Source organism: Diplodia seriata (assembly GCF_021436955.1).
Source record: "Diplodia seriata strain FDS-637 chromosome Unknown scaffold_9, whole genome shotgun sequence".
Lineage (NCBI taxonomy): Eukaryota > Fungi > Ascomycota > Dothideomycetes > Botryosphaeriales > Botryosphaeriaceae > Diplodia > Diplodia seriata.
Window position 1 is genome coordinate 2280177 of NW_027117316.1, and position 24499 is coordinate 2304675.

Here is a 24499-nt window from a genome sequence, read left to right on the forward strand (position 1 = left end):
CACGACGTGAAGCTGGTCCACCGCGGTGCTGTGCCTCAGATCGAGCAGCTCGGGGTCGCTGTCCAAGGCGTCGCCGCGCAGCTTCTGGAACTTTTTGTAAACATTCCGGATGTGCTCCGGCGGGCGCTCGTGAGCGTCGAGTGACATCATTGGGCGGACGTGAGAGGCGACGGGCGTCTGGGCCCGGTGTCGTTGTGCCCCGGGGCGATGCGCTGTCCGCCTCTCACGGCAACGGAGGTGGATGAGGGCTGCGGCGTGTGACTGCGCGACTGGTGGCGCCAGAGCCGGGCGGGAACTGCGCGTACGGGGCGGCGCCAAGCTTTTGCTTGGTTTTAGCGCAGACCGGCCGACGAGGTAAACAGTCGGATAACCGTCTCTTAAGCCCGCACCGTTGCTGCTCCGGACACCACCCAACGCTGCCAATCTCTCCCTACTAACCCAACAGCAGACGCCCCTTCCTGGAGCGACCCGTTCGAGCGGCCATTGCCCGGACCAACCCCGCACCTCCGTCCTTGCCCGCTGCGTCCGGTCACCCCGCCAGCCCCTCCGTTCTTTATCCTCACGCCCGCCCGCACTCTTGAAAACCACAGACGGAAGCGAGCTTGCCGCCCACCGCACCCACAATGGAGAACTACCAGAAGATGGAGAAGATTGGCGAGGGTAAGCCGCACTTTCCATGCCCCTGTGTTGCCTCCGACGCGGTGCCTGGCAGAGCTCGACTGACTCCCGCCTGCAGGTACCTATGGTGTTGTGTACAAGGCTCGCGACCTTACCACCAAGGACCAGCGTATCGTCGCTCTGAAAAAGATCCGTCTTGAGGCCGAGGACGAGGGCGTCCCGAGTACCGCCATCCGCGAGATTTCTCTGCTCAAGGAGATGAACGACCCAAACATTGTCCGCCTGCTCAACATCGTCCACGCCGACGGCCACAAGCTCTACCTCGTTTTCGAGTACCTCGACCTCGACCTCAAGAAATACATGGAGGCGCTTCCCGTGAACCAAGGTGGACGTGGCAAGGCGCTGCCCGACGCGAACATGACGCACCCTGGCATGGGCCCGGACATCATCAAGAAGTTCATGTACCAATTGGTCGGTGGCATCCGCTACTGCCATGCCCACCGTGTTCTCCATCGCGACCTCAAGCCGCAGAACCTACTGATCAACCAGGAGGGCAACCTGAAGTTGGCGGATTTCGGTCTTGCTAGGGCATTTGGCGTGCCCTTGCGGACCTACACTCATGAGGTGAGCACGCAGCAAGGGATGAAGTAGACTAGAGTCACTAATCATCCGCAGGTCGTTACGCTGTGGTACCGTGCTCCGGAAATTCTCCTTGGTGGTCGTCAGTACTCGACTGGCGTAGACATGTGGTCGGTTGGCTGCATCTTCGCAGAGATGTGCACCCGCAAGCCTCTCTTCCCCGGCGACTCCGAAATCGATGAAATCTTCAAGATCTTCAGGTACTTCTAGCGTGCAAATCTACCCCTGTCCATTGCGGCTGCTGACCATGGTTGCAGGGTTCTCGGCACCCCCTCCGAGACTGAGTGGCCCGGCGTCACGTCCTTCCCCGACTTCAAGCCTTCTTTCCCCAAGTGGAACCGCACCGACATCGCAACTCTGGTCCCTGGCCTCGATGACAACGGACTTGACCTTCTTGACGCACTTCTTGTCTACGATCCCGCCGGCCGTATCTCAGCGAAGCAGGCTTGCCTGCACCCGTACTTCACAGACAGCAATGGCAGCGCATACCAGCTTCCGGCTATGAAGAACGGTTATCACTAGAAGGCTTCAATGCGCCAAGAAGTTGCGGCCAAAATCTCAGAGCAGGGCATATACCGTTTTGAGGCTCTTCATCCCGGCAGCCTGTAACTCGATTTCTCTTTGTTTTTCATCGTTCCGGTATTCCCCTTCAAGCATGGTGGTCGGATGGGAGCATGATGCATTCCAGTAACTTACGTAGGGGGAAAATTCAGACAAGGCGTTATATTTGGATCGGGTTGCACCACTCGGACAGGCTTTTAGGGTGGGCTCATGCGGGGACTTGTTATGTCTGGATAGAAATGCGAATGGGAAGGAATGTGCCATGCTTTCTACTTTATGCTTCACTCACCACGCATTGATTTCTTGTCATACCACTGACCTTACCCTAGTAGAAGTTCCCTTTCACTTTTCCCAGCAGATGCTCTCCATATACCACTTCGTCATATTTCTCTTTCCCGCCCGTCTCTGCAACACACTTTGCTAACGGCTTTATCCTTGCGTCAAAGTTAGGCTCGAAGAAAAAGGGAACGCTGACGCGGTAGTTGGTGCCGCGATGTATTACTCGATGGTTTGTCGATTTCCACAGGCCATTCGTCCAACGCTCCATCATGTCCCCGATGTTGACCACGAAAGCGCCAGGAATCGGGTCGGCGGATATCCACGATCCATCCTTACGTTGCACCTGCAACGCATTGGGCGTGTCGTCTGCCAAGAGAAGCGTCACGCAGCCGTAATCTGCCAATCAATCAGTCCCCAGTCAAAGCCCGTCACAGCAAAAGAGAGAGAGAGATCGAAGAACACCACCCACCCGTATGCTCCCCACAACTAAACCCTCCATCCTCCCGCCCCTCCTCCTCCCCCCGCGGCAGCTCCGGATACCCAATCAACCGCATCACCCAAAAACTCCTCGCCGTCGCTCGCACAAACACATCCGCCTCAGCCCCCTCCTCCAGCCCCAACGCCTCCCCCATCGCCCGCACCACCGCCGTCCCCACCCCCTTGACCAGCTCGACATACTTCTCGTACGCCTCCCTCAAGCCCTCGGGCCGCCCCGGCCACAGATTCGGTCCCCTCAACACCTCGTACGGCGGCCCCCTTCTCCCTCCCTCCTCTCCCTCCTCGTCCTCGGGCCACGGCCACGCCGCGTACAGATCCACCGCCTCGTGCCAGTCGCGCCGGCCCTTTGTCACGTTCTCGCCCACGCGCTGGTAGCCGCGCGCGCCATCACCACCAACGATCGTCTCTCCCTCGCGAGTGGTGACGACTCCGGCATCTCGCCGCCGCAACGCGTCCTTCTCGGCGTCGCTCGCCTCGCGGAAGAAGCGCCGCGCGAGATCGAGAATGTGTTGGAGTGTGCCCGTCGGGATGCCGTGGGCGGTCAGGTAGAAGAAGCCCGTGTCGCGGCACGCGCGGGCGAGGGCGTGGGCGGTTGCGGTGCGGCGGCGGTGTTGGACGTCGGCGGAGCAAGTGTCGTTGGAGGAGGAGGAGGGGAGGAAGGGCGAGATGTCGATGATTGGGAGGGTTGCGGTTGCGGTTGCGGTTGCGGTTGCGGTGGGGGAGGGGGAGGGGGGTTGGTTGTTTGTGGTCATGGTTGTGAGGACTAGGAGGAGGAGGAGGAGGAGGAGGAGGAGGAGGAAGAAGAAGAAAGTATGGGAACGCGACGGGTTGGGGGGTGGTGTAGGAATGGTAACGAGGGATCGGCGGGTGCGGGTTGCGGCGGGGTAGACCGGTTGGTTTCTAGTGTGGTGGGGTAAAGGATGCTCGAATGGGAGATAAGATAGAAAAGTCCGGACGGAAGACCTGGGATTGATCGGCAGCTTGTGAAGATCCCCTGAGGCTTATCTACTACTTATCATCTTTTGAATTTCAATATTTTTTTTTGGTGCCACAACCAGAAGTTTGTGTACAACTATTCGGATCACATTCGTTCTCCACCTACGTGAGGCTGCTGTCAGAAAAAGTTGGCCTGAACGAAGCGCTCAAGTGCACAATTTGAGTTGCCGAAAATATTAAATTTGAGCTCCATAAGAGCTCCATGACCGTAGCCATGTTGTTGCTCGTCTGCTGTGTTATCGTAACTGTGCACTGTGTTTTCTTCGATACGTCCGGCCGTGATGACATGCCCTTCAACTCTCTACATAATAACCTCATTCGCAACGTCCTAGAAGAAAGTAGTCAGCACCATTGCAACAAAGTGACAGTGTCGTTTTTCGCATACCTTCTTGAGTTCCTTGTTCGGCAGGCAAACGCAGTTCTGCACCCTAACTTCATCTCCAACAGCGCACTCCTTGCTAAGAATGGTGATGCTCTGAACCTTGACACCGTTCTTGACGATGCTCGTGCTATGCGTGGTGGGAGGCAGAGGGGTACCCTCCACGCGAGCCCATGCACCAATCTTGCTGCTCCAGCCGACAATAGTGTAGAGAACGCATGCGTCGTGCTTGATGGACGCATCATCCAAAACAATCGCCTCCTTGATACGAACGCCGGCACCAATGTGCGCACGAGCACCAATGGAGACATTGGGACCAAGCTTGGCAGTGGGGTCGACGTGGGCGGTGGGGTGAATGTAGACGGGAGGGATGATGTTGGCGGAGGGCTGAGCGAGCTCTTCCGTACCAGACTGCCATGCTTTCTGAAGGTAGAGAGCATTCGCCGGGACAGCGGAGCCCGCCGTCTTGATCTGGCGCCAGAAGTCCTTGGTCTCCAAGACGAAGAACGATCTGGTGTCGGCCAGATCGGACAGAATGTCCTGCTCCAGTCTGATCACCTGAGTCTCACCATCGTCTTCTTCGTCCGCCTGCATGAATGAGGAGTCAAGATTCTCGGAGGAGGGGTACGAGAGGAGGCGCGGGCGTTCGGTGCGGCGCTTGATGGCGGAGCGAATGGAGGGGAAGATGGCTTGGGTGGAGAAAAGATAGACACCGCAGTTGATCAGGTTGGAGATGTGCGACTCGGGCTTCTCCACGTAGTGCAGCACACGCTTGGTGTGAGCATCCGAGACGATGCAACCAAAGTTAGTGGCGGCCTCGTTGCTAACCCTGGTGCCCAAGATGACGGCCTCCGCATCCTTCTCCTCGGAAAGCTTCAGCATCTCGTTCAGCGGGAAAGAACAGCAGACGTCGGCGTTGATGACGAAGAAGCGCTCCGGGTGGCCCTTGAGAATGGCATCACGGAAGTGGTACAAGCCGCCCGCGGTGCCCAGCGCCTGGTATTCCCGCAGGTATTGGAGCTTGATGTGGGGGAAGTTGTTGGCGGCCTCCTTGATGAAGTCGCGGAAAACCGACTCGTCGTAGTAGCCGACAATGAAGACCTCCTTGATCTCGGGGACCTTTGTGACGGCGCGGAAGCAATGCTCTATGATGGGGTGTCCGGCAACGTCGAAAAGCGGCTGCGCTAGTCAGCTTTACGGGTGGTCTGAACGGCGAGGCGGACGTTTTGGGAATACCTTGGGAACGTCGAGCGACAGCGGCCGAAAGCGTGTTCCTCTGGAGGGGCCGCCGACCTGGGAGGTGTCAGCAACAATTGGCCCGGCGCGGAGCGAAAAAGCATACCAGAATGACGGCCTTGGTGGAGGGCGCTTGGCCGGACGCCTTGCCTCTGAAAGGAACCTGGAGACTCATGGCGAGACGGCGGGCAGGGATCGGGATGGGCTCTCAGAACTCGGCGCAATGGGGATTGAGCGAGCAGCAGGCTGGAGGCGGCGCAATTGAGGACAGCTTTATGGTGGAGAGTTGGGGCAAGCGTGGCATCGGCAAGGAGTGGTACGCGCAGCCCAGGAACGATTCACCGCCCAGCCCGCTCCGCTGGACCCACCAGCCCCTCGACGCCCATGCTGACGCCGCATCGCATCACGGGGCCGTGCCCGTAACCCGCGCCTGCACTAATGCTCTAAATATGACCTGCACATACGGCGAGTGGCGTGTGATCAGCCTCTCTCAGCGGCTGTTTGCTGATGCTCCGTCGACGTCAGACGTCACCAGTCCTAGGTTTACCTCTCACCTCAGTATTGTAGGGCGGGTGAAAGTCCGCATGGCGTAGGGTACGTGTTTAGCGGCGCAAGTGCGGGGTCCGTAGCTTCGCTGCCCTGAACACACAACGCTGTAATGGCAGCGTGGGCGGCACGCGCAACCGGCCCCAGTCACTGTACTTCTCCGCAAAAAGGTACGGGGAGCTGTGCTGGCCCCGCCAACCTCACAGGGCCGCTACGCAGCCACAGAAGCTTGACGGCGGCGCGTCTTCGCGATCTGCGACGCGCCCAGCGATCCCTGCGCGTGTCGAGACGCGTCTTGGCTAGCGTCGGCTCTTGCGCGGATACAGACTGCGTTGCTATCCTACGCACCGCCGTGGCCCGTCGCAACGCTTCTCCAGCTCAATGCCGATGCTGCTGCGTAATCTGCCCCCAACGGGTTTCTAACTCCAGGGAGAACTTTATATTGGGTCAATGCTGTGATCTCTGCTCTCTCAGAGCTTTTCACACGTTCGCGACCAAGCGCAAGTGCGGCGCAGCGGAAGTGGGCGCGGCTGCGTGCATTGTGTTGTGTCCGTTTTTACGGACTCCCGTCTTGACATCGCCAGCCCCGTCCACCAAACACAACGCGCTCCTGTCATCACTTCGCGCTACAGACCCTACATTTAAACTCACCTCGCGCTCCTCGACTTTCCTCTCCTCGCTCCACAATCACGACTGCACCATCTCCGCATGGACGCCCGCTAGATCCTCAGTGCCATCGTATCAACCTTGCAAGTCTCAGCATTTGCTCTTCGACTGCGCATTAGCAGCGACCGCAGCCCAAGCAAAATACCCTCGCCATCAGCGCAAAGGGAGATCTTGTAGTAAGCCACCTCACCTTGACATACTCACCACAAGATCTACAACATCCCTCACTCCCATCTTCTTTCCTAAACCTCTACCACCTTTTTACTCGTCCTACTTGTTCTGACTAACCGGCTCAGCGACCCTCGCCTCAGCGCTTTCCCAGGCCATTGCCTGCCCATAACCCCAATGGTCGGAACACGTTCCACCCGGCAACCTTCAGTCGCGAACTTGGTTCATCTACCATCCAGCGGTCAAAGTGAGAGGGAGCGGGACGAGTCAGTGGTCGAAACCATGGCCCGTACAGTGAAGATGGAAGCATCCTCCCAGTTGCTGTCGCAACCCGACCAGCAAAGCCGCTCCAGTAAGTCTGGCATCCTAATTGATAGGTATCCCGCTAACAGGCAAAAAGACACCGCCATTCCTGACATTGCTCTTGAAAATCTCGGCCGTGGAGTGAAAGAGCTAGTCCAGGCTATCAACAAGATCGAGCAGCTGGGCATCACCAAAGTCGCCGGTGACACCCCCAAGATCGTTGTGATTGGCGATCAGTCAACGGGCAAGAGCTCAGTCATTAACGCCATCTCCGGAATCCAAGTTCCTCGCAGCAGTGGAACGTGTACCCGCTGCCCAATGCAGATAACTCTCACTGAGAACAAGGGAACGAACGCCCGGTGGCGCTGCGATGTGTCACTCCGGAGGGAGTTCTATTACGATGGTGGTCGCGCCGCCTACCCGCCCTCGGAAAAGCCGCCACCGTTCTACCCGTGGCAGGAGAATGACCCTCCTGAGACAGTCCACTTCAAGACTGTCTTCAACAAGAAGGAGTTGCAACATGTGATTCATCAGGCTCAACTCGCAACACTCAACCCGGGATCTGACCCCTCCACCTTTGTACCATTGCAACCTTCCACCAACATTACCGGCGGTCAGTATCAAGTTGAGTTCTCACCCAACTTGGTCTGCCTAGAGATCACTGCTCCCGGTCTTCCTAACCTTTCGTTCTACGATCTTCCTGGCGTGATCTCACAGACGGAGAATACCGGTGATCTCTCGCTCATCAAGCTCGTCAAGCAATTGGTCAAACGATACGTATCAAAAGAGAACGCACTTGTACTTTTGGCGTGTTCAATGGAAAACGATATACAGAACTCGAGCTCCTCAGGTTTGTTGCGGAAATACGGAGCCATCGACAGATGCCTGGGCATTCTCACGAAGCCTGATCGTCTGCCGCGTGGAGACCCGGTCGACCGTTGGGAGGGCATCTTGCAAGGCGACGCCTTTCAGCTTGGACACGGTTATCACGTGGTCAAAAACCCCTCTCAGGCCGAGCTTGACAGTGGTATAGACCACGCCGGTGCCCGCGAAATGGAAAAGAACTGGTTCAAGGGAATGAAGCCGTGGGCCGACCGATTCTTACCGTTCAGCGACCGTTTTGGTACGGAAAAGTTACAGGACAAGTTGTCCCAAATGCTGGCTATACAAATCCTCAAGAGCCTCCCCTCAATTCACGAGCGTGTACAGGAGCAGCTTTCCAAGATTGATGCAGAGCTGGCGCATCTCCCAGAGCCGCCGACCACGGATGCGCTCCGCATCGTGTCCGAGACCATCAACAGCTTCACCGACAAGGTTTCGAAGCAGATGGAAGGTGACTACCCGGATAACCAATTCCGCTTAGTCTGGAAAGCCCTGCGAAACCAATTTCGCGATTCCATCACGGCACAGAGGCCCACGATGATCGTTAGAACACCAACTGACATTCGCGATGCAAAGAGAAGGTCGAACTCAGCCATGCCGCAAAGCCAGAGTCAAGGATCCTCATTCTCAAGGTCCAGGGATGTCATAGCAATCGACGACTCCGATAACGAGCGTGCCCCCAGTGCTCAGCCGACCCCAACGAAGAAAAGGAAAGTCGCCGCGTCGGACAGCACACCCTCGCGTCGCGGACCAATAGGCGACAAGTACACGAAGAGATTTGATCTCGAGTACATTCACAAGACACTGAATGACAAGTCTTCCTCAGATATCCCGGGAGAAATTGATCCCAAGGCGTTGAACTTCTTGAGGTTGAAGACCCTGGAAGGCTGGGAGCATCCTACCAAGGATTTCTTAGACGGTTTGCACACAGCGCTCCGCAGTAGCATCAACCAGGCTCTCGATGATACCCTTAGGGCATGGAAGACGACGGAGCTTTCACGGGAGACAGCGCGGCTTTCGGAATGTTTCCTCGAAGTCGCGTTCAGCGAACAACGCGACCGAGCTGTTCCCCGCGCTCTCAAACTCGAGCGCTACAAGCCGGTCACGGAAAACGCAATGGCGCTTGAGTACAATGAAAAGCAGGAACTTGAGGTGTTTCTGAACGCTCGGATTCAAGCACGAACTGGCATCTATTTTGACGAGCTCGACGCCTCCACCGGCAAGCAAACGTCCAAGACGGAAAGGCAGCGGAAGGCGAATGACCTTCACTTCCGAAATGTGCTTGGTCCTGACCCCTTCTCTCGAGAAGTAGAGGCGATGTCCAAAGTTCGCGGCTATTACAACGTCGCGTCCATGCGCTACGTTGACGCCGTCGTGATGGGCATTCAAGCTGAGCTGTTCGAAAAGCTCAAGGAGGGCTTGAGAGATGAGCTGATCACTGTCCTTGAGATCTTCGGCCCAAACAACCAGGATACCTGCGCTCGTCTTCTTGCCGAAGACCCAGCCCGAGAGATGCGCCGACGCGCTCTGAAGGCGGACAAGGAGAAGCTCGTGGCCGCACTCGATTGTTTGCAGGAACTAGACCAGAAGTACCAGCAAGGCGTACCGGCCTCCGCGTCTTCGTCCAACGGCACTACCGGCTCTGGCTCTGCTGGTCCTTCACGCACTCCTGCCACCGAGGTCGACCTCGACGAGATGGACGAAGCCTGAAGGGTGATTCAAGAGCAATCACCTCTTCCATTGACAACGAATCCACGTCCAAATAAGAACTAATCTCCGGACGCGAAGCTCAGTTTCTGCTTGTAATGGGGTTTCGATACTCAACCAGACGTCCGATGGTGTTGGTTACCCCATCCTGTTGGCTTCATCGATATCAATTAAACTTCGAGAGAGCTGCGCACATCAAATGCTCAGCTGAAAGTTTTCCATGGTCGTAAAGCCTTCCAACGGTACCGAGATGGCCATCCCTTTATTTGCAGCGGGGTGACATGGTCATGCTTGATGCGATCAAAATCTCTCATTGCGCTTCAGAGAGCGCAAATTCTTGCTTTTCAACCTCTTTTCCCTTTTCTTGGGGTTCAAATTTGGAGGGGGAAAAAACAAAAAAAAAAATAGATTCTTCAGTCTTCTCAAGATGGGTTCGGCAACGGTAGAACGTTGAAGGCCCAGTCCTAGCGGTGGAGGAATCGGCAACGGAAGAAACAATTCATGATAGAGTATGCAGCAAATGCGAATGACATGGATGACAATCCACTCCCTTGGCGTGAATCACCATTACGCTCTCCCGTGAAAGCTACATACGAAGCTTGGATGGATTCTTTCTGCGCAGTGTCACTTTTGCGGTCCATCCTCCAGCCTGGTTCTTACCAACACTACTATGACTTAGTGAAGGCAGCCGCATACTTGGGTTGTTGCATCGGCATCGATATCTAGTCAACATCAGATCCCCTAAGGCTCTGAAGGTCAAGTCTTTCGAATCCTGTAGAGAATGGCATTTCTCCGCGCGAAGCGACCTGGTTTGGTGGTGATTGAGCTCACAATTAGTTCCCGACACCGTTGTATGGAGCTCTAGGCCCTTTTTGCATGGGCAGTTGAAGTTCCCAACAAGCACCTACCTATCGATGAAATTGTTATCCAGAATTATTTGTCAGATGTGACATATGTTTATGAAGGAATCTAGGCGTTAATAAGGCCCGCAATGCTAGGGCGTGGCTTCTTTCGTCCGTTGCAAGGCCGCAACGGTCCACGTCAACCAAAAGGACAAGGATAGGGTGGTGAGAGACGCGGAACACACTCGCAGCTCCAAGCAGGATCCCAGAAGACTCTGATACACGCTGCAGACTGGGACGATCTGCGGTCTTGACGAATGATTGGAAGCCGTAGCCAGACGTGTTGGAGCGACGCTAAGCTCGGCTACAGAGACTAGGCCGCAGCCTCAGCTGTCCTTGGGGCCAATGGCTTGGGGAGAGCAAAGGCTTGAAGATATCTGAGATCTTTGCACGATTGAGTTAAGGCGTGCGCGCGGCACAGTCAGGGGCGGGCCGTAGCGGGAAGCAACCGGTGGCCAACAGGTGGCTCCGACTCGCGGCAGGCGGAGGCAAGGAGGCAGTCGGGGAAGGCGGGTGGGCGAGTGAGTGGATAGGGGCGTGGGGAGCGGGCGGGCTGCTGACGTGGTCGGCGAGGCTGTCGTGCCTGTACAACAGCATGCCAGGACCGGCAAAACGTAAACAAGCGCGATTGGCTGGGCGCGGGCGAGCAGCTGGCTGCATTCGCGCGCCGGATTGGCAGGCGGGCACGGAGGGTGATCATGTTGGCAGCTTGGGCGCGCTGAGCCGAGCGGAGCCATAGCGGGCAGATCCCTGCGCCAAATGCGAACTGACGCCCCAGCACAGACTTCCTTCAGGAGAGCGCCCGAGATAAAATAATGCTCCAGACCACAAGATGCCTTAGCCCGCACTGCACCGCCATGACGGGCCGCTGACCCAGGCACCAGCACCCGCACACCGCACCGCCGACTGAGCCTGCGCAACGCCCCGCCGCCGAGCTGAGAGCCCGCCCCAGCCCCGAGCCTGCGACCTGGACGCCCTCTCCACCCCATCCTTGCTCCTCACCCATGGCCGACGACAACCAGCCTCGCTCGCAGGAGCAGCTGCCGCAGGACCACCAGCCGCCCGGCTCCAAGGGCCCCGCCCCCAAGGACAAGAACTGCCCCTTCTGCCACCAGCCCTTCACCTCGTCCTCGCTCGGCCGCCATCTCGACCTCTACATCAAGCCGAAGAACCCCAAGGCCCCCGACGGCATCCACAATGTCGACGAGATCCGCCGCATGCGCGGCGGCATCACCCGCCGCCAGGCTCGCAATTCGCTGGCGAGAAAGGGGGACTCGAGCGGCGCCTCGACGCCCGTCTCGCTCCAGCAGCAGCCGCCCCCGCCGCAGCCCACCGCCCCGCAGCAGGTGCCGCCGCCCGTCCAGCAGCAGCAGCACCAGCACCAGCAAGCCTCGCAGCAGGGCCAGCCGCAAAACCCCTCTGTGAGTGCCGTGTCGGCTGACACTGCTTCTCCGGTGGTCACGCAAAGCCCGACGCTGAACATCAACCCGCCCCCACAAAAGCTGCGCTTCCAGTTCAACCAACCCTCGTGGACGTCGACCGGTGTCATCAACAACCTCCCCCCGCGTGCGAGCGTGAGCAGCGAGACGGGCAAGGCGACGCGGCATGAATTGCACAAGCGGGGGCTGGAGAACCGGCAGATGATTTCCGACGAGATTGACCATGGCAGGGCCGCCGAGCTGGCATTGAAAGAGGTTCTGGCCAGCGTACGAGATGCAAGGTGCGTGGCCCACTTTTACCCATTCTGGACTGCCCAATTGGGATGTTTTTGCTTCAATTGCTGACCTCCACTCCAGCGCCCGCTCCGCAGGCGTCAACCTCTTCGACTTCGATCCGTATACCCTGAGCTTTCCTTCGCTATGTCTCCACATTCTCCCCGCGCCCGCAACCTTGTTTTCGCCCTCGCCCTTCCCGAACAGCGAGTCGTGGTCCATAACCCCGCCCGGACAAAAGCAATTCGACGCCCTAAACAAGAATATTCGCGACCGGTTAGTGCAGAGGCAAAGACACTCGCAGCTTTTTGGCGCCACCAACCCGCTTGTCGGCACGCCCTCGGCTAGCGCGGCATCTCCGCTCCCAACTCCACCACTCGGCGGATTTGATCCCGACCCCCAGCGGTTATTCCAACACCTGCAGGACGCATACAATCACTGGAAAACGCTGTCGGATAAGCAACGGCAGGAGACATGGACGTTGGAGATCTTGCGGAGTTACACGCGTGCGGATGAGTCGAGAAGGGAAGCCGAGAACAGCCTGGCCAACGCAAAGAAAGAGATTGAGACGCTGAAAAACAACCGGTGGATAAATATGGGCATGGCCTCCTCGACGACGGCGGCAGGTGGAGCACAGAGTCCCAGCACTTCTCTACCGGTGCCGACTGAAATTTTCAAGGAATTGGCTGGAAAGAATGTCCAAGGGCTGGATCCCCGGACCTGGGATTACGACAAGCTGATGGAGAAGTGGACAACCGTGGTCAAGGAGAACAAGAAGACTATGCTAGGCTTGGCGAACCAGAGGAGTTTGAGCACGGGCTCTGTTCCGGCGTCGACACCGGTGAGTACCAGCAGCATGAACGCAACGAACGGCAACACCACGCCCATCAGTTGCGGGGGAAGCGTGCTGAGCACGTCGATACACCATGTGGGCATGAACGGGACCAGCGCAGGGGCTATGGGCACACCAACAGCACTCGTACCTCCCTCCATGGGAACCAATGGGTTCTCTGTGTCTCAAAACTCCCGGGACGGAGTCGTGGATTCCGACGCAACGGATGTCATTGATCCAGATGGAGATGAGGACGATGCAGACGCCGATGCTGACGCGGAGACGGTCATCTCGCCGGAAAACGCTCCGCAGCAACAACAGCAGCCTAGCCTTCAGCAACAACAACAGAGCCATGCCCAGCGTCAACAGCAACACGCACATCATCAGCAGCTTTCTCAACACCACCAGCCCCCGCATCCTCAACAGCGCCCACAGCACCCACAGAACCCGTCGCCGCTTCACCAACCTCTCCCTCCGCAACAGCTCACCCAACAACAAATGTCGCAGCAGCCGCTCGGAACGCCTTCCCTTCCAGGTCAACCACCGCAGCACCAGCACTCTCAACCACCTACTCCACACAATCAACAACCTCCACCTCAGCACCAGCCTTGGCCAGGCATGGCCGCCCCCACTCATCCTTCCACACATTTTCCTGGATTGCAGGGTATGACCGGACTCCCCAGTGGCAAGGGCCCGCGTATCCTACCAGAGACAACCGGACCAGTCGTTGGGACTGTGGGGCCTAATGGTGCTCTGATGGAGGGCATTGAGCTACAAGCACATCCAGGAAACGTTGGTGGGCCTGATGCATTCATGACAGGCGCGCCAGGTTGGGGATGACTCTATGGCAACACATGATAGGAGAAAGAATGAATCGTGGACCAGGAAAACACGATCAGGCACGAAGTCGAAAGTTGACGCTCGGAGACGATATTTTCACTCTTGTTCTACGGCCGATCTGAGGACCTATTTGGGATGGATTCGGGCGTGCTGAGGAGCAGCAAACGAGAGCGGAAACAGGAGACATCTTATCAGAGTATGCCGACTTAGCCGCTCCCTTCGTTATTGTGCTGGGAAAGCGGCACGGTTCGATGGATGGTATCCCTCTTACGGCCGGTCATCGAATCACCGGAGAAGAGAAGTGTCGCACTTCTTCCGCCTCAGTCCCCAGTTGTTCGCTTCACGTCACGGAAAAAAAGTTCTGCTTTGTCGGAACCGGTTCATCTTGTCTCGTTCACGCGCTTTTTTAGATGAAGCCGGATGTCTGCACATCTGTACGGGATGGCGAGTACAAAATGAGGGGAAAAGGTCAGATGGCAGATGAGTCCGGCGAAAGATCAGAAAGCGCTGCTTTCAAAGCTTCCTTTTTTATTTTTATTTTCATGTATTATGACCACCACCACCACCACCACCACCACCCCGTGAAAGACGAAACACCCCCACGACATTGCTTCGCATTTGTCGAATGTTCTCCCGAAAATTTCCTCCTCTTGTAACGTTCTTCTTCTTTTTTATTTTTTATTTTTATTTTTTACTTAACTGTCTATATCACATACCCGGCTGACAGCATTTACTTCGCGGGAGGGAATGAGAGAAGAGGTAGCCGAGATACTATCTTCTTGTTGATATATGCTATATACCATCGTCTTTTTTTCTGCTTCTCTCCTCTCCGGTAGACCTTGGCCCGCTTGATTGCGTGTTTGATGTCTGACATGTGCTGTGCCCTTGTTGTGATTTTGTGTTCAGCCAAAGAGATGGTTCGTCTGGCTCTCCTTCAGTTCACTGTCACAGCGGGTGGCAACAGAAATTGTCCCGACGCAAATGTGGAATTAAAAAGGCACCAAATGCGTCCGCCGTTTGGATTCCACTCCGGACGTATTCCCTTAAAGACTGACGTTCATTCTTCTTCCCTACGGATATAAGCACCAACACTGCTACAGGAAAAAGCCGCCATTGAAGAACCTCAGTGTATCATTCCACTGTCCGACTTTCCATATCGGAACAACGTCCATTCTCCCTTTCTCGAGTTGCTTTCTTTCTTCTTTCTTCCTTCTTCAATTCTTGTTCTTGAGCAACCCATCCACCACCTCCGCAACCTTCAGCATCTTCTCCTCCTCCAGCCTCCTGCCGACGAACTGCAACGCCACGGGCGCGCCGTCGTAGACGTCCGGATCGTACGAGTCCTGCGTCAGCTTGTCCAGCTCGCTCCTGGGCTCGAAATCCGGGCCCGCCGGCAGATCGAGTTCCTTGCTCGCCGCGGTCACGGGCAGGACGACGCTGGTGTAGTCGAGCAGGTTGACCCACATGCTGTAGCCGTAGTACCGGTACAGCTTGGGGCGGGCGGCGGGGAAGGGGGCGACGGGGGCGATGATGGCGTCGACGGCGGTGGTGTTCCAGTAATCGAGGTACGCCTTCTGCAGGTGGCGCTGGCGCACGTTGTTGGCGGCGATTTGCGAGGCCGTAGCCTCGTCGCCGAGCGGGTCGGGCCACGGCATCACCACGTGGTCGGTGGATTGGGGCTCCCCCGAGAGCGCGAAGGCGGCGATAGTATCGCGCCCGCCGTCATAAGTCCACGTGCGCGCGCAGCAGTCGAGCAGGTCGGCGTGCGGGGTGGGGGGAGTCCACTCGACGACGGTATGGCCGGCGGCGCGCAGGGCATCGACAGCTACATCCAGAGCGCGCGCGACGGGCGGCGTGACGCGCACGACGCCGTCGTCGCGCAGCACGCCGAACGTCAGCTTCGGCTTCGCGCCCTCGGCCTCCTTGGCCGCGCGCCAGGGCAGCTCGTGCACCTTGGGGTCGGCGAGCCATGGGTGCGCGGTCAGCACGGCGTTTGTTAGTAGGCGTAGGCCGCCGACGCTGCCTGCCAGCGGGCCCACGACGCTGAGCACGCTGTTCTGGCCGTCCATGCTGTTGGCGACGCCCTCGTAGGGCAGGCGGCCGGTGGCGGGGCGCAGCCCGTAGAGGCCGTTGAAGGCGGCGGGGATGCGCACCGAGCCGCCAATATCGGTGCCGAAGCCGCAGGGGGAGCCCTTGAGCGCGATCAGCGCGCCCTCGCCGCCCGAGGAGCCGCCCGCCGACAGCAGCCGGTTCGCGGGCGAGCGCACGTAGCCGACGATGTTGTTGACCGTCTCGCCGCACATGAGCGTGTGCGGGACCGCCGTCTTGACGTAGATGACGGCGCCGAGCGCGCGCAGGTGCGTCACCAGCGCGGATTCGGTCGTGACGGGGTAGTTGGCGTGCGGCGAGTGCCCCTCGAAGGTGCCCAGCCAGCCGACGTAGCCCATGCTGGTGTCGAGGCCGCGGACGTGGAATTGGTCCTTCAGCGAGACGGGCAGCCCGTGGAGCGGCCCCAGGGGCGTTTTGGTCCGCGCGAAGTGCGTGTCCAGCGCCGCCGCGGCTTCAAGGGCGGCGGGGAAGGCGGTTTCGTGGAGGCAATTCGTCTGGGTTTTTCGGGTTTGTTAGCTGCTGCGGTAATGGTTGCGCTTGAGAGACGGTGCGAGTTGCTTAGACAGACCAGTTGGTGGGCAATTGACGCGCGGTGGATGAAGGCTTTGGTCACTTCAACCGCGCTCCATTCTCCCGCCGCCGTCTTGGCCACGATGCCGGGAGCGTCCGTCTCCGTGATCTCAATCTCTCGCGCGCTGAGCCATTGGTGCACGAAGGCGCCCGTCACGTCGCGCTGCTGCTCCGGAGTGGGCGGGTCGGGGATGATGTACTCGTTTGGGATCGAGGCCAGGATCGCCTCGCGCTTCGCCGCCGCAATGTCTTGCCAGTTCTTGGTGCTCATTGTATGTTTAAGTTTGCAGATGAAGATGTTCGGGAGGGAGCAGGTGACAGAGAACTAGATGGGAAGGAAGAAGGCAGGGCTCAGGAAGAAAGATGTGGGCGCGTCCAAAGAAGAGAGGGGTCTATTGAGAGCTTTTATCGCAGCATTTTAGTAATTGCTCAAGGGGCTTACGGGGTTATCGGCGGGGAGTGCCCCGGGGGATAGGTGGGGTCGTTGGAAGAGTGGTGACGCTCGGCTTTGGAGCGGATGACATCTGTGCCCCTCGCTTATCGATAAGAAGCTGCACGTTGCTCGTTTAGGCAGTTGGCCGTCCACATGGGTTTGAGCAGTGGGGCTGGTATGCTTGGTATGCCTCGCATCATGTTGAATTCCACGATGCGAATCACTTTCGAGTGAAAGGTTTTTCGGCAAGGGCGGTAACATTAGGTAACGTGTGGATTGCTCGTGAGAGCTCAAGCCGAGCATTGTAGCGAAGGGAGGCCCGCCGCCGCCGATCATGGTAGAAATGCCGTAGATGCCGAACGGTAAACCACCAACTATCCCCACGAGCTGCATGCATAAGACCGAGGAGTTCGTGGGATACCGAATACCATTATTATGTTGCGGTTTGATTCGCTATGCATGGCATCGGTGGTGCTGCATAAAACCATCATGATCGTTTGATAGAGTATGTACAATTGCCAAGGCTTACTCAAGAGTCTCGACTGCAACCTACACTGTAAAGTCGGCTGTGACCCTCGCACATCCACATGCTTTTCTCCAGCCTCCAGCGGGCTGGCAGTCGGAGCAACGTGGGAGCTATGGCCACCATCTGCACGGTGCCCGCCCAAAACCCTTTGCCTCGGCACCGAGCTATCTGCTAGCAACTCCCAGGCCAAGCTATTTACAACACCCAACAGACAACGAGAGCATAGCGTGAGGGACGATCCCAAGCTTAAATTCTGTTCCAGATGGTTAGTAATGAACAATTGGATGGAGAACCTAGGCATCTGCATCAGCTGCTCCGAGTACGCAAAACGCCTCGGCTCCCGCCCCACTATAACAACATCCGCCACGGTCCGCATCGACCATCAACCATAACATCAACACCTAACAACCGTCAGGCTCCCAAGCATCTAATCTCCCGTGGATTTTTTTCATTCTCCCACCATCTCTAATACAACCAGCTCTTAGCATTAGCCCTCACAGCCCAAACCAACAAGACATCACATAAACCCTCCAAACGAATCCACACCATGACGACGACGACGACCACCACCACCATCACCCCCCCTTCAATCCTAACCCGCCAACCCCTCAAAACCATCTACATCCTCGCCGCCATCCTCCTCGAAGCCCTCATCCGCCTCCCCCTCTCCGCCCTCCTCTACCTGCTTCTCCCCACCCTCACGCGGCCGGACCCCGGCTGGACATGGCGGCAAGCGATGGGCGTGCGCCTGCTGCGGGCCATCGTGCACCACAGCGCCGTGGTCGAATTGGCCGTGCCGCTCTCTCTGGCGCCCGGCGCCGAGGGGGACCGGTTCGAAGTGATGGAGCCGGCCGATCAGAGCGCGGCCTACCTCGGACCGCTACACACCAACGACGACGACGACACAACACCCCGCCCCGCCAGGATCGGGGGGACGTGGTACCCGGAGCGATACCATCGCGCTCCCGCCACGACCGACGACGACGACGACAACAACGACAACAACGGAAAAGCCATCGTCCTCCACTTCCACGGCGGCGCCTTCGTCCTCGGCGACGGCCGCGAGCGCGACTGCGGCGCCCTCGCGCGCACCATGCTATCGACCTGCAACTCCACCATCTCGCACGTCTTCTGCCCGCAGTACCGACTAGCCAGCAGCGCCTCCCCCTTCCCCGCCGCGCTGCAGGACGCGTTGACGGCGTACCTGCACCTGCGGCGGCGCCTGCGCGTGCCCGCGCGCCGCATCGTGCTGTCGGGCGACAGCGCGGGCGGCAACATCGTCAACGGCCTGCTGCGCTACCTCGGCACCTACTACCACGATGCAGCAGAAGACTTCCCGGCTTGCGCCTGGCTCTGGTCGCCGTGGACGAGCCCCGCGCTCGCCCTGGTCCCCGGCCGCACGGCGCGCTCGCCCAACTACCGCTCCGACTACGTCTCGGAGCGCTTCGGCGCGTGGGGCTGTCGCGCCTACGCCGGCGGGCGCCTGGTTGACGACGATGGGTGGATCACGGCGGTCGCGGCGGATCCGTTTCCGTCGCCGTCGCCCGTCTGGGTGCAGACGGGGGCGAGGGAGCTGCTGTTCCACGACAACGTCGAGTTCTTCGAGGGGCTGAGGAGGTTGAACGAGGAGAAGAAGAAGAGGGCGGGCGGAGTGGTGGGCCAGCCGTGTGAGCTCGAGATTGTGCCGCACGCGCCGCATGACATCGCGTTGCTCGGCCACGTCCTCGGGTTTTCCGGTGAGTATGCGGAGGCGTTGAAGAAGGCCGAGGCGTTTTTCCAGAGGGTCAGGAAATGAAAGTGACGCTGGTGAAGTGTTCAACGTGGAACTAAAAGCAATGGTATCGAGAAATCGCACGAGACGAACGACGCGGGGAATATATCATGCCGATATCGTAAACAATACATATTAGCCTTTAGCCGGTATAGAATATCTTGCAACGCTTATAACGACGGATTGAGCGATGACGTGAACTGCAGCAAAGCATAAAAACCATGGCTATGCATAAACGACCGAGGCGAGTGCGTGACAGAGCGAAAAACAAGTACAACCAACTCCTAAAAGAACAAGCGAAAGAACGATCGCTAAAAGACACAACTCAAGCGCTGATAACCAAAAGGCCCGTCCAACTCATGTCCAAAACATGTTACCATCTACAATCGTCGACATCATTTCTCACATGTGATAGCTTCGTTCATCCCTGCCTCGACCCCTCAACATTTGCGGGTGTACTGCCGATTGTGCCCATGTAGGCGTCGAACTTTCCATAACTCGGATCGGGTGTCATGGCACCGAGGCCCCTCGTGGCGTCCTTGGCAGAGTCGTCGATATCAAGTGTCCTGTCGAGACCCTTGCCCTTCTTGGTCTCCTCACGCTTCGGCCTGGCCACATCGATAGTGACATCTGTGTCCTTGCTGTAGACGCGAAGACCCACGACACAGACGGCGTTCCAGGGGTCGCGCTCGAACCGGTCGTCGGGGTCCTCTTCTTCGGGCTGGTTCGAAGCCTGTTCCTGGTCCCGGTCGCCTTGGAGATGCATTTGGACCTTCTCAATCAGACTGAACTGGTTGCGGGCATCGTAAAACTCGTCCTCTGTCTCGGAGTCGCTGGTGGGGTCATCCAATTCCGAGTCCCAGGAAAGATCGCTATCGCTGAGTCCTGAAGCATCGACCATGGAGCCGGCAACAGAAGAGGCACGCGAGCGGTTGATGTGGATGTTGGGGACACAGCCAGGGTGTGGCGACAGCGTATCACGGCGACGCGGCCGTGGGGGGCGAGGAGATGTCGCACGGCGGCCGCTGGGCGAAGGAGCGGGGGATGCATTGCGGGCATCCTTCTTGCCGTCCTCGTTGTAGCCACCACGGCCATTGTAGCCGCCACGGCCGTTGTAGCCACCACGGCCTGTGTAGCCCTGCTCGGGAGCAGGCGAAGCGGACGGAGACCTGGCACGAGAACCCGGAGGTGGCGTATCAGGGCAAGAGTTCTGCGGCTCGGCTACTTCGTTGTAGCCACCTCTTCCGTTGTATCCACCACGACCAGTGTAGCCTCGAGAGGGCGACGAGTTTCTGTGCGGCATTTGAGGGGTGCCAGAACGGGAGTCGGGCTCAGGAGCATCGTTGTAGCCACCGCGGCCGTTGTATCCGCCACGACCATTGTAGCCACCACGGCCGGTGAAGTCTCCAGCAGGGGATTCGCGGCCCTCGATGGGCAGAGTCTCGGCAGGAGGGCGGCGGTCGTATGCAGAGGGCGGTGCACCGACCTCAGGAGTACCCAAGGACCGAGGGGTATGGGGGTGACCGTCAGTCGACGCTTCACCTTCATTGTACCCACCGCGGCCCTCGTTGTAGCCGCCACGTCCCTCGTTATAGCCACCACGGCCATTGTACCCGCCGCGACCACCAAACCCAGGCTCGCCGTCAATAGGAGTAGGAGCTTCGAAAGTCAGGGAGGGTGAGTTATGGTGGGAAGGAACCTTCTCGTCAGCGGGCTCGGTGACGATTTCGGGGAAGGACTCGGTGGACTCGTTGTATCCGCCGCGGCCGTTGTAGCCACCACGACCGTTGTAGCCTCCGCGGCCTTGGAACGCACCAGAGTTCTCCATAGCGTTGTGAGCTGCCTCAACACGCATAGGAACCTGAGCGCCAGAAGCCGAAGACCGACCACGGTGGTGAGAGCGGACGGAAGGCCTGGTGTCGTCGGCATCATCACCGCTCATGGAGATGCCGAGCGGGTCGGCAGAGTCGGGCTGGTTGTCCATTGACCCAGGGGTCGGGACACCATTCGGTGCTCCGCCTTCGGCTTGCCTCTGAGCACGTTTGACCTGCTTCTTCTGCTCCCGAAGCTTTGCCTTCTGACGGTGTTTGCGCATCTTCTCGTGATGCTTCTTCTTTTTCGCCTTCTCCAGGGCCTTTCGTTCCTTCTTCTGTCGCTGCTTGTCTTCCCTTGCGAGTTGCTTGAACTGGCCTTTGGCATGAGCAAGGTCATAGCTGAGACCGGTCGAGAGCAACTTCTCCCTGCGGTTGAAGCAGTTCTCGCGCACGACATCGATAGGGCTAGGCCTTGCGTAGCGCTTCGCGGTAATCTTGAGAAGTACAGTATATGTGCCAGGCTCAAGATCAATTTCTGTGCTGACAGAGCGCTTCATGTAGTATGGGCCGTTGCTGCGAACAATGTAATCGGGCTCGTCGCCTCTGTGGACCCGGAACTGGAGATGGAAGTCGTAGGGACCCTCAAGGCCGGCGAAGTAGCGGTCGTCGAGTTGCTGGAGGACAATGACAACCGGGCTCGCCTTGCTGAGGGTGATAGTGAATTTGGTGTCGAGGTAGTCAACAGACCAAGGAACATTGAGGCTCGTCCATTGCTGGGTGATAGTCCACTCTGGGCCGAAGAGACGAGTGCGGTCGAAGTGTTGATAGTGGCGCAGGAGATCCTTGTAGCTGATCCAGAACACGCCATCGTCGCCAAAACGGTGGTTGAGCGCTTGCATACGCTCAGGGGTCCACTCCTCAGAGCCGTCAGACCAGGCGCCGCGCCACTCTGTCTTGCCCCAGGGGTTCCTTTAATTAGTTAGCGGAGCCCCCCAGATACCAATGGTTCATTCAACTCACCTCAGCTTGAGCAGCCTGTGTTCCCCAATCTCTCTGGCCTCCATGATGGAGTAGGCATGCTTCTCCTGAATGCCCTTTCTCTCACCATAGCTGCCACCCATTTGACCGCAGCCAAAGAGGAACTCTTTGTTTACCTGCATGAGCTCCTGCCAGTACTTATTCTTGTCGAGAATGTCTGTGGAGAACAGCTCGGAGGTGACACCGCCGGTTAGATCTTCAATACCCTCACCTACGAAGCCACCATCGATGGCAGAGTAGTCGCCGTGGGCTTTGGCGTATGCTTTCTCGAGTAGCGGCAGCCATGTCTCGTTCGGATCGCTGCATTGCGCAAAATACAACGCTCTTGAACCGGTCTGCATAACAGTGCGGTACTCCTCCTCGGGGCTTTTTCTGTTCTGCAGCTCGAGCCATTGGTGGCGGTCGCGGATTGAGTCGTCAAAATCCTCCTTGATAAGGTACAGCTTGTCGTCGATGACTTCGGAGATCCACTCTCCATCTGGACATGGTCAGCATCTTGGCATTGATAACACGCGTAACCTAGCACTGACCTCTGTGGAAGACGAAGCCATAAACGCCAACTTCTTCGTCCCGCGCCACGCAGACACGGTCAATGAGGTCTTTCTTGTTGCTCAACGTGCAAAGGGCCGACATCAACCAGCAATCGCCGTCGTTACCCTGCCGAATATCATTCGCCGACGCGCCGTCGACAAAGAAGCGCGGATTATCGAAAATGTCCTGGACCCTTGTCAGCCGCCACTATCCCACGGCCCGTAAGCGCTAAGCAATAACTGTCTTACCTCTATCCTTTTCACGGACATGGGCTTGAGCTCCGACGTAGTCTCACCCAATGTGGTCAAGCAGTCCGGCGGTACGCCCATCTGCTTGCTTCGCCGGAAATCCGTCTCGAGATCGAAGTGCGGATCTGATGAGTGGCAACTTGTCAGCAACTAGCCCGGTGCCCAGAATTAGCTTGCGTGACGGTGCTCACCTCTGTATTTTTGATTGATGCGTCGGCAGTCGCGCACAATCTTCCGGACCTTCTCTTGACACGAGGCCACGGCCTCCTCGTAGGAGGCCATGGCATTCTGCGCCTGCGGGCTCCCGGCATCGCGTTCTTTCTTGTGGTGGGCGGCGGCGCGTTTTGCGTAGAGGTTGTCGGGCAGGAGGGTGAAAATCTTGCCCGGGTGATTGGTGGTGAATTTGTCCCAGAATTGCTGCACCTCCTTCTGCGGGTGTTGCTTCTTCATCTTGCGGCGGGGAGGCGCCGGGTCGGGCGGCGGCGGGGAGCGGTCTCGACCGGAAACGGAGGGTGCGCGTGAAGGGGCTCGAGAGGGCGGACGGGTCGACGACTCGAGGAGTTCAAAGTTGGATCTGGAGCTCGACATAGGGTATGCGGAGGTTGGCGGAGAGGCGGGCGGCTACTGATGGTTCAATGACCGGGGTATCAAATGCGGCGAATCGAGGCGCGGTGGGCTGGTGGATTCATGGCGGCAACCTGGCGAAGCCGGACGGTGTTATATAGCAGGCGACGGTAAGGTCACCCACGAGAGTTGAGGAGAATGGAGAGAAGGTGCGGCTGAGCGGTGCTCGCATGCGGCAGCTCCATGGTGCGAGGATGGCGCGGGCTTGGAGGCGTGTATTTTCAGAGCGTGCAGGGTGGGGGCGGTAAAGCTGCCACCCATGTCGCGCTCGCCGGGCCACTCACAGCGCGCAAGCCCAGCCCTGAGAAGCGGACGTGTGGCTGCTGCTCAGCTGCAGCCCCGGCTCGTTCCAGCGCCGTCCAGCCGGCAGTCTGAGCCCGTCACGGCCTGGCGGCTGTGTGGAAACGGCCTCTAGCGGAGCAGGCAAAGAACTGATGCCTGCAGGCAACCAGGGGCCCTGTCGATGACGAACATGGGCGAGCCAAACACCTCACCACCGCACCGTGATTCACCACCGTCCTCACCGCGCCCCCAGGGCTGCGTTTCACAGTCACACCGAGGCGCAAACCTTGGCCCAGACAGAGCGGTCCGCAGCGCTGCGCTGCGACGTGGGCGCTCTACCTACCGGCACTGCGGATACAGCCCATGTCTAGCCCACCCCACGGCACCCCACCGAACGGTATTGGTGCTATTTTGGTGCTGTCTGCTTTGGCCTGATGCCATTGGTGGCATGTCCTGGGTACTTTATCCAGCGCGCGCGCGCGACTGCTCGTAGGGCTGCTGCTTCTCACCAAGCCATCCGCGCCCAAACGCCGTACCCGACGCCATCTGCTCTGCTCGTCTGCGCGCCAGGCCACTGGGCTATGCATAAGACCTTCGAGCCGCGCCGAATGCTGACCAGAGACGCACGCGGTGGCACATGGCGCCCCAGGCACGCTCCATCTGCATGTCAGCACACCATACAGATACGGCCGTCCTTTGCTTCATCATCGCAGAAAAGCCCGCCAAGGGCCTTGCGTGCTACCCCTCGCTACGCTCCTGGGGGGCCGGTACCTCCCATTTGAGAGAGGC

The 24499-nt window shown here is 58.3% G+C and overlaps 7 protein-coding genes across 7 annotated transcripts; 4 read left to right on the forward strand and 3 right to left on the reverse strand.

Moving 5' to 3' along the window:
• Positions 1–623: 623 nt before the first annotated feature.
• On the forward strand, positions 624–1779 carry CDC28 (Cyclin-dependent kinase catalytic subunit; the record flags this gene model as incomplete). Its single annotated transcript, XM_066780501.1, has 4 exons — positions 624–660; positions 737–1242; positions 1294–1457; positions 1515–1779. 4 exons carry the CDS (start codon positions 624–626, stop codon positions 1777–1779), a joined length of 972 nt encoding a protein of 323 aa, XP_066629730.1.
• A 2113-nt stretch (positions 1780–3892) lies between these two features.
• Positions 3893–5381, reverse strand: SLS55_009098 (uncharacterized protein; the record flags this gene model as incomplete). The annotated part of the gene is made up of 4 exons (XM_066780502.1): positions 3893–3919; positions 3977–5149; positions 5207–5263; positions 5313–5381. The coding sequence occupies 4 exons, from the start codon at positions 5379–5381 to the stop codon at positions 3893–3895; spliced, it is 1326 nt and encodes a 441-aa protein (XP_066629731.1).
• Positions 5382–6886: 1505 nt separating this feature from the next.
• On the forward strand, positions 6887–9481 carry SLS55_009099 (uncharacterized protein; the record flags this gene model as incomplete). Its single annotated transcript, XM_066780503.1, has 2 exons — positions 6887–6938; positions 6987–9481. 2 exons carry the CDS (start codon positions 6887–6889, stop codon positions 9479–9481), a joined length of 2547 nt encoding a protein of 848 aa, XP_066629732.1.
• Positions 9482–11384: 1903 nt separating this feature from the next.
• SLS55_009100 (uncharacterized protein) lies at positions 11385–13764 on the forward strand (the record flags this gene model as incomplete). The annotated part of the gene is made up of 3 exons (XM_066780504.1): positions 11385–12100; positions 12177–13209; positions 13588–13764. 3 exons carry the CDS (start codon positions 11385–11387, stop codon positions 13762–13764), a joined length of 1926 nt encoding a protein of 641 aa, XP_066629733.1.
• Positions 13765–14978: 1214 nt separating this feature from the next.
• On the reverse strand, positions 14979–16714 carry SLS55_009101 (uncharacterized protein; the record flags this gene model as incomplete). The annotated part of the gene is made up of 2 exons (XM_066780505.1): positions 14979–16367; positions 16442–16714. The coding sequence occupies 2 exons, from the start codon at positions 16712–16714 to the stop codon at positions 14979–14981; spliced, it is 1662 nt and encodes a 553-aa protein (XP_066629734.1).
• A 1235-nt stretch (positions 16715–17949) lies between these two features.
• SLS55_009102 (uncharacterized protein) lies at positions 17950–19197 on the forward strand (the record flags this gene model as incomplete). The annotated part of the gene is made up of 1 exon (XM_066780506.1): positions 17950–19197. The coding sequence occupies one exon, from the start codon at positions 17950–17952 to the stop codon at positions 19195–19197; it is 1248 nt and encodes a 415-aa protein (XP_066629735.1).
• A 397-nt stretch (positions 19198–19594) lies between these two features.
• On the reverse strand, positions 19595–23254 carry SLS55_009103 (uncharacterized protein; the record flags this gene model as incomplete). Its single annotated transcript, XM_066780507.1, has 5 exons — positions 19595–21956; positions 22008–22503; positions 22556–22742; positions 22805–22929; positions 22996–23254. The coding sequence occupies 5 exons, from the start codon at positions 23252–23254 to the stop codon at positions 19595–19597; spliced, it is 3429 nt and encodes a 1142-aa protein (XP_066629736.1).
• Between the last annotated feature and the right edge of the window lie 1245 nt (positions 23255–24499).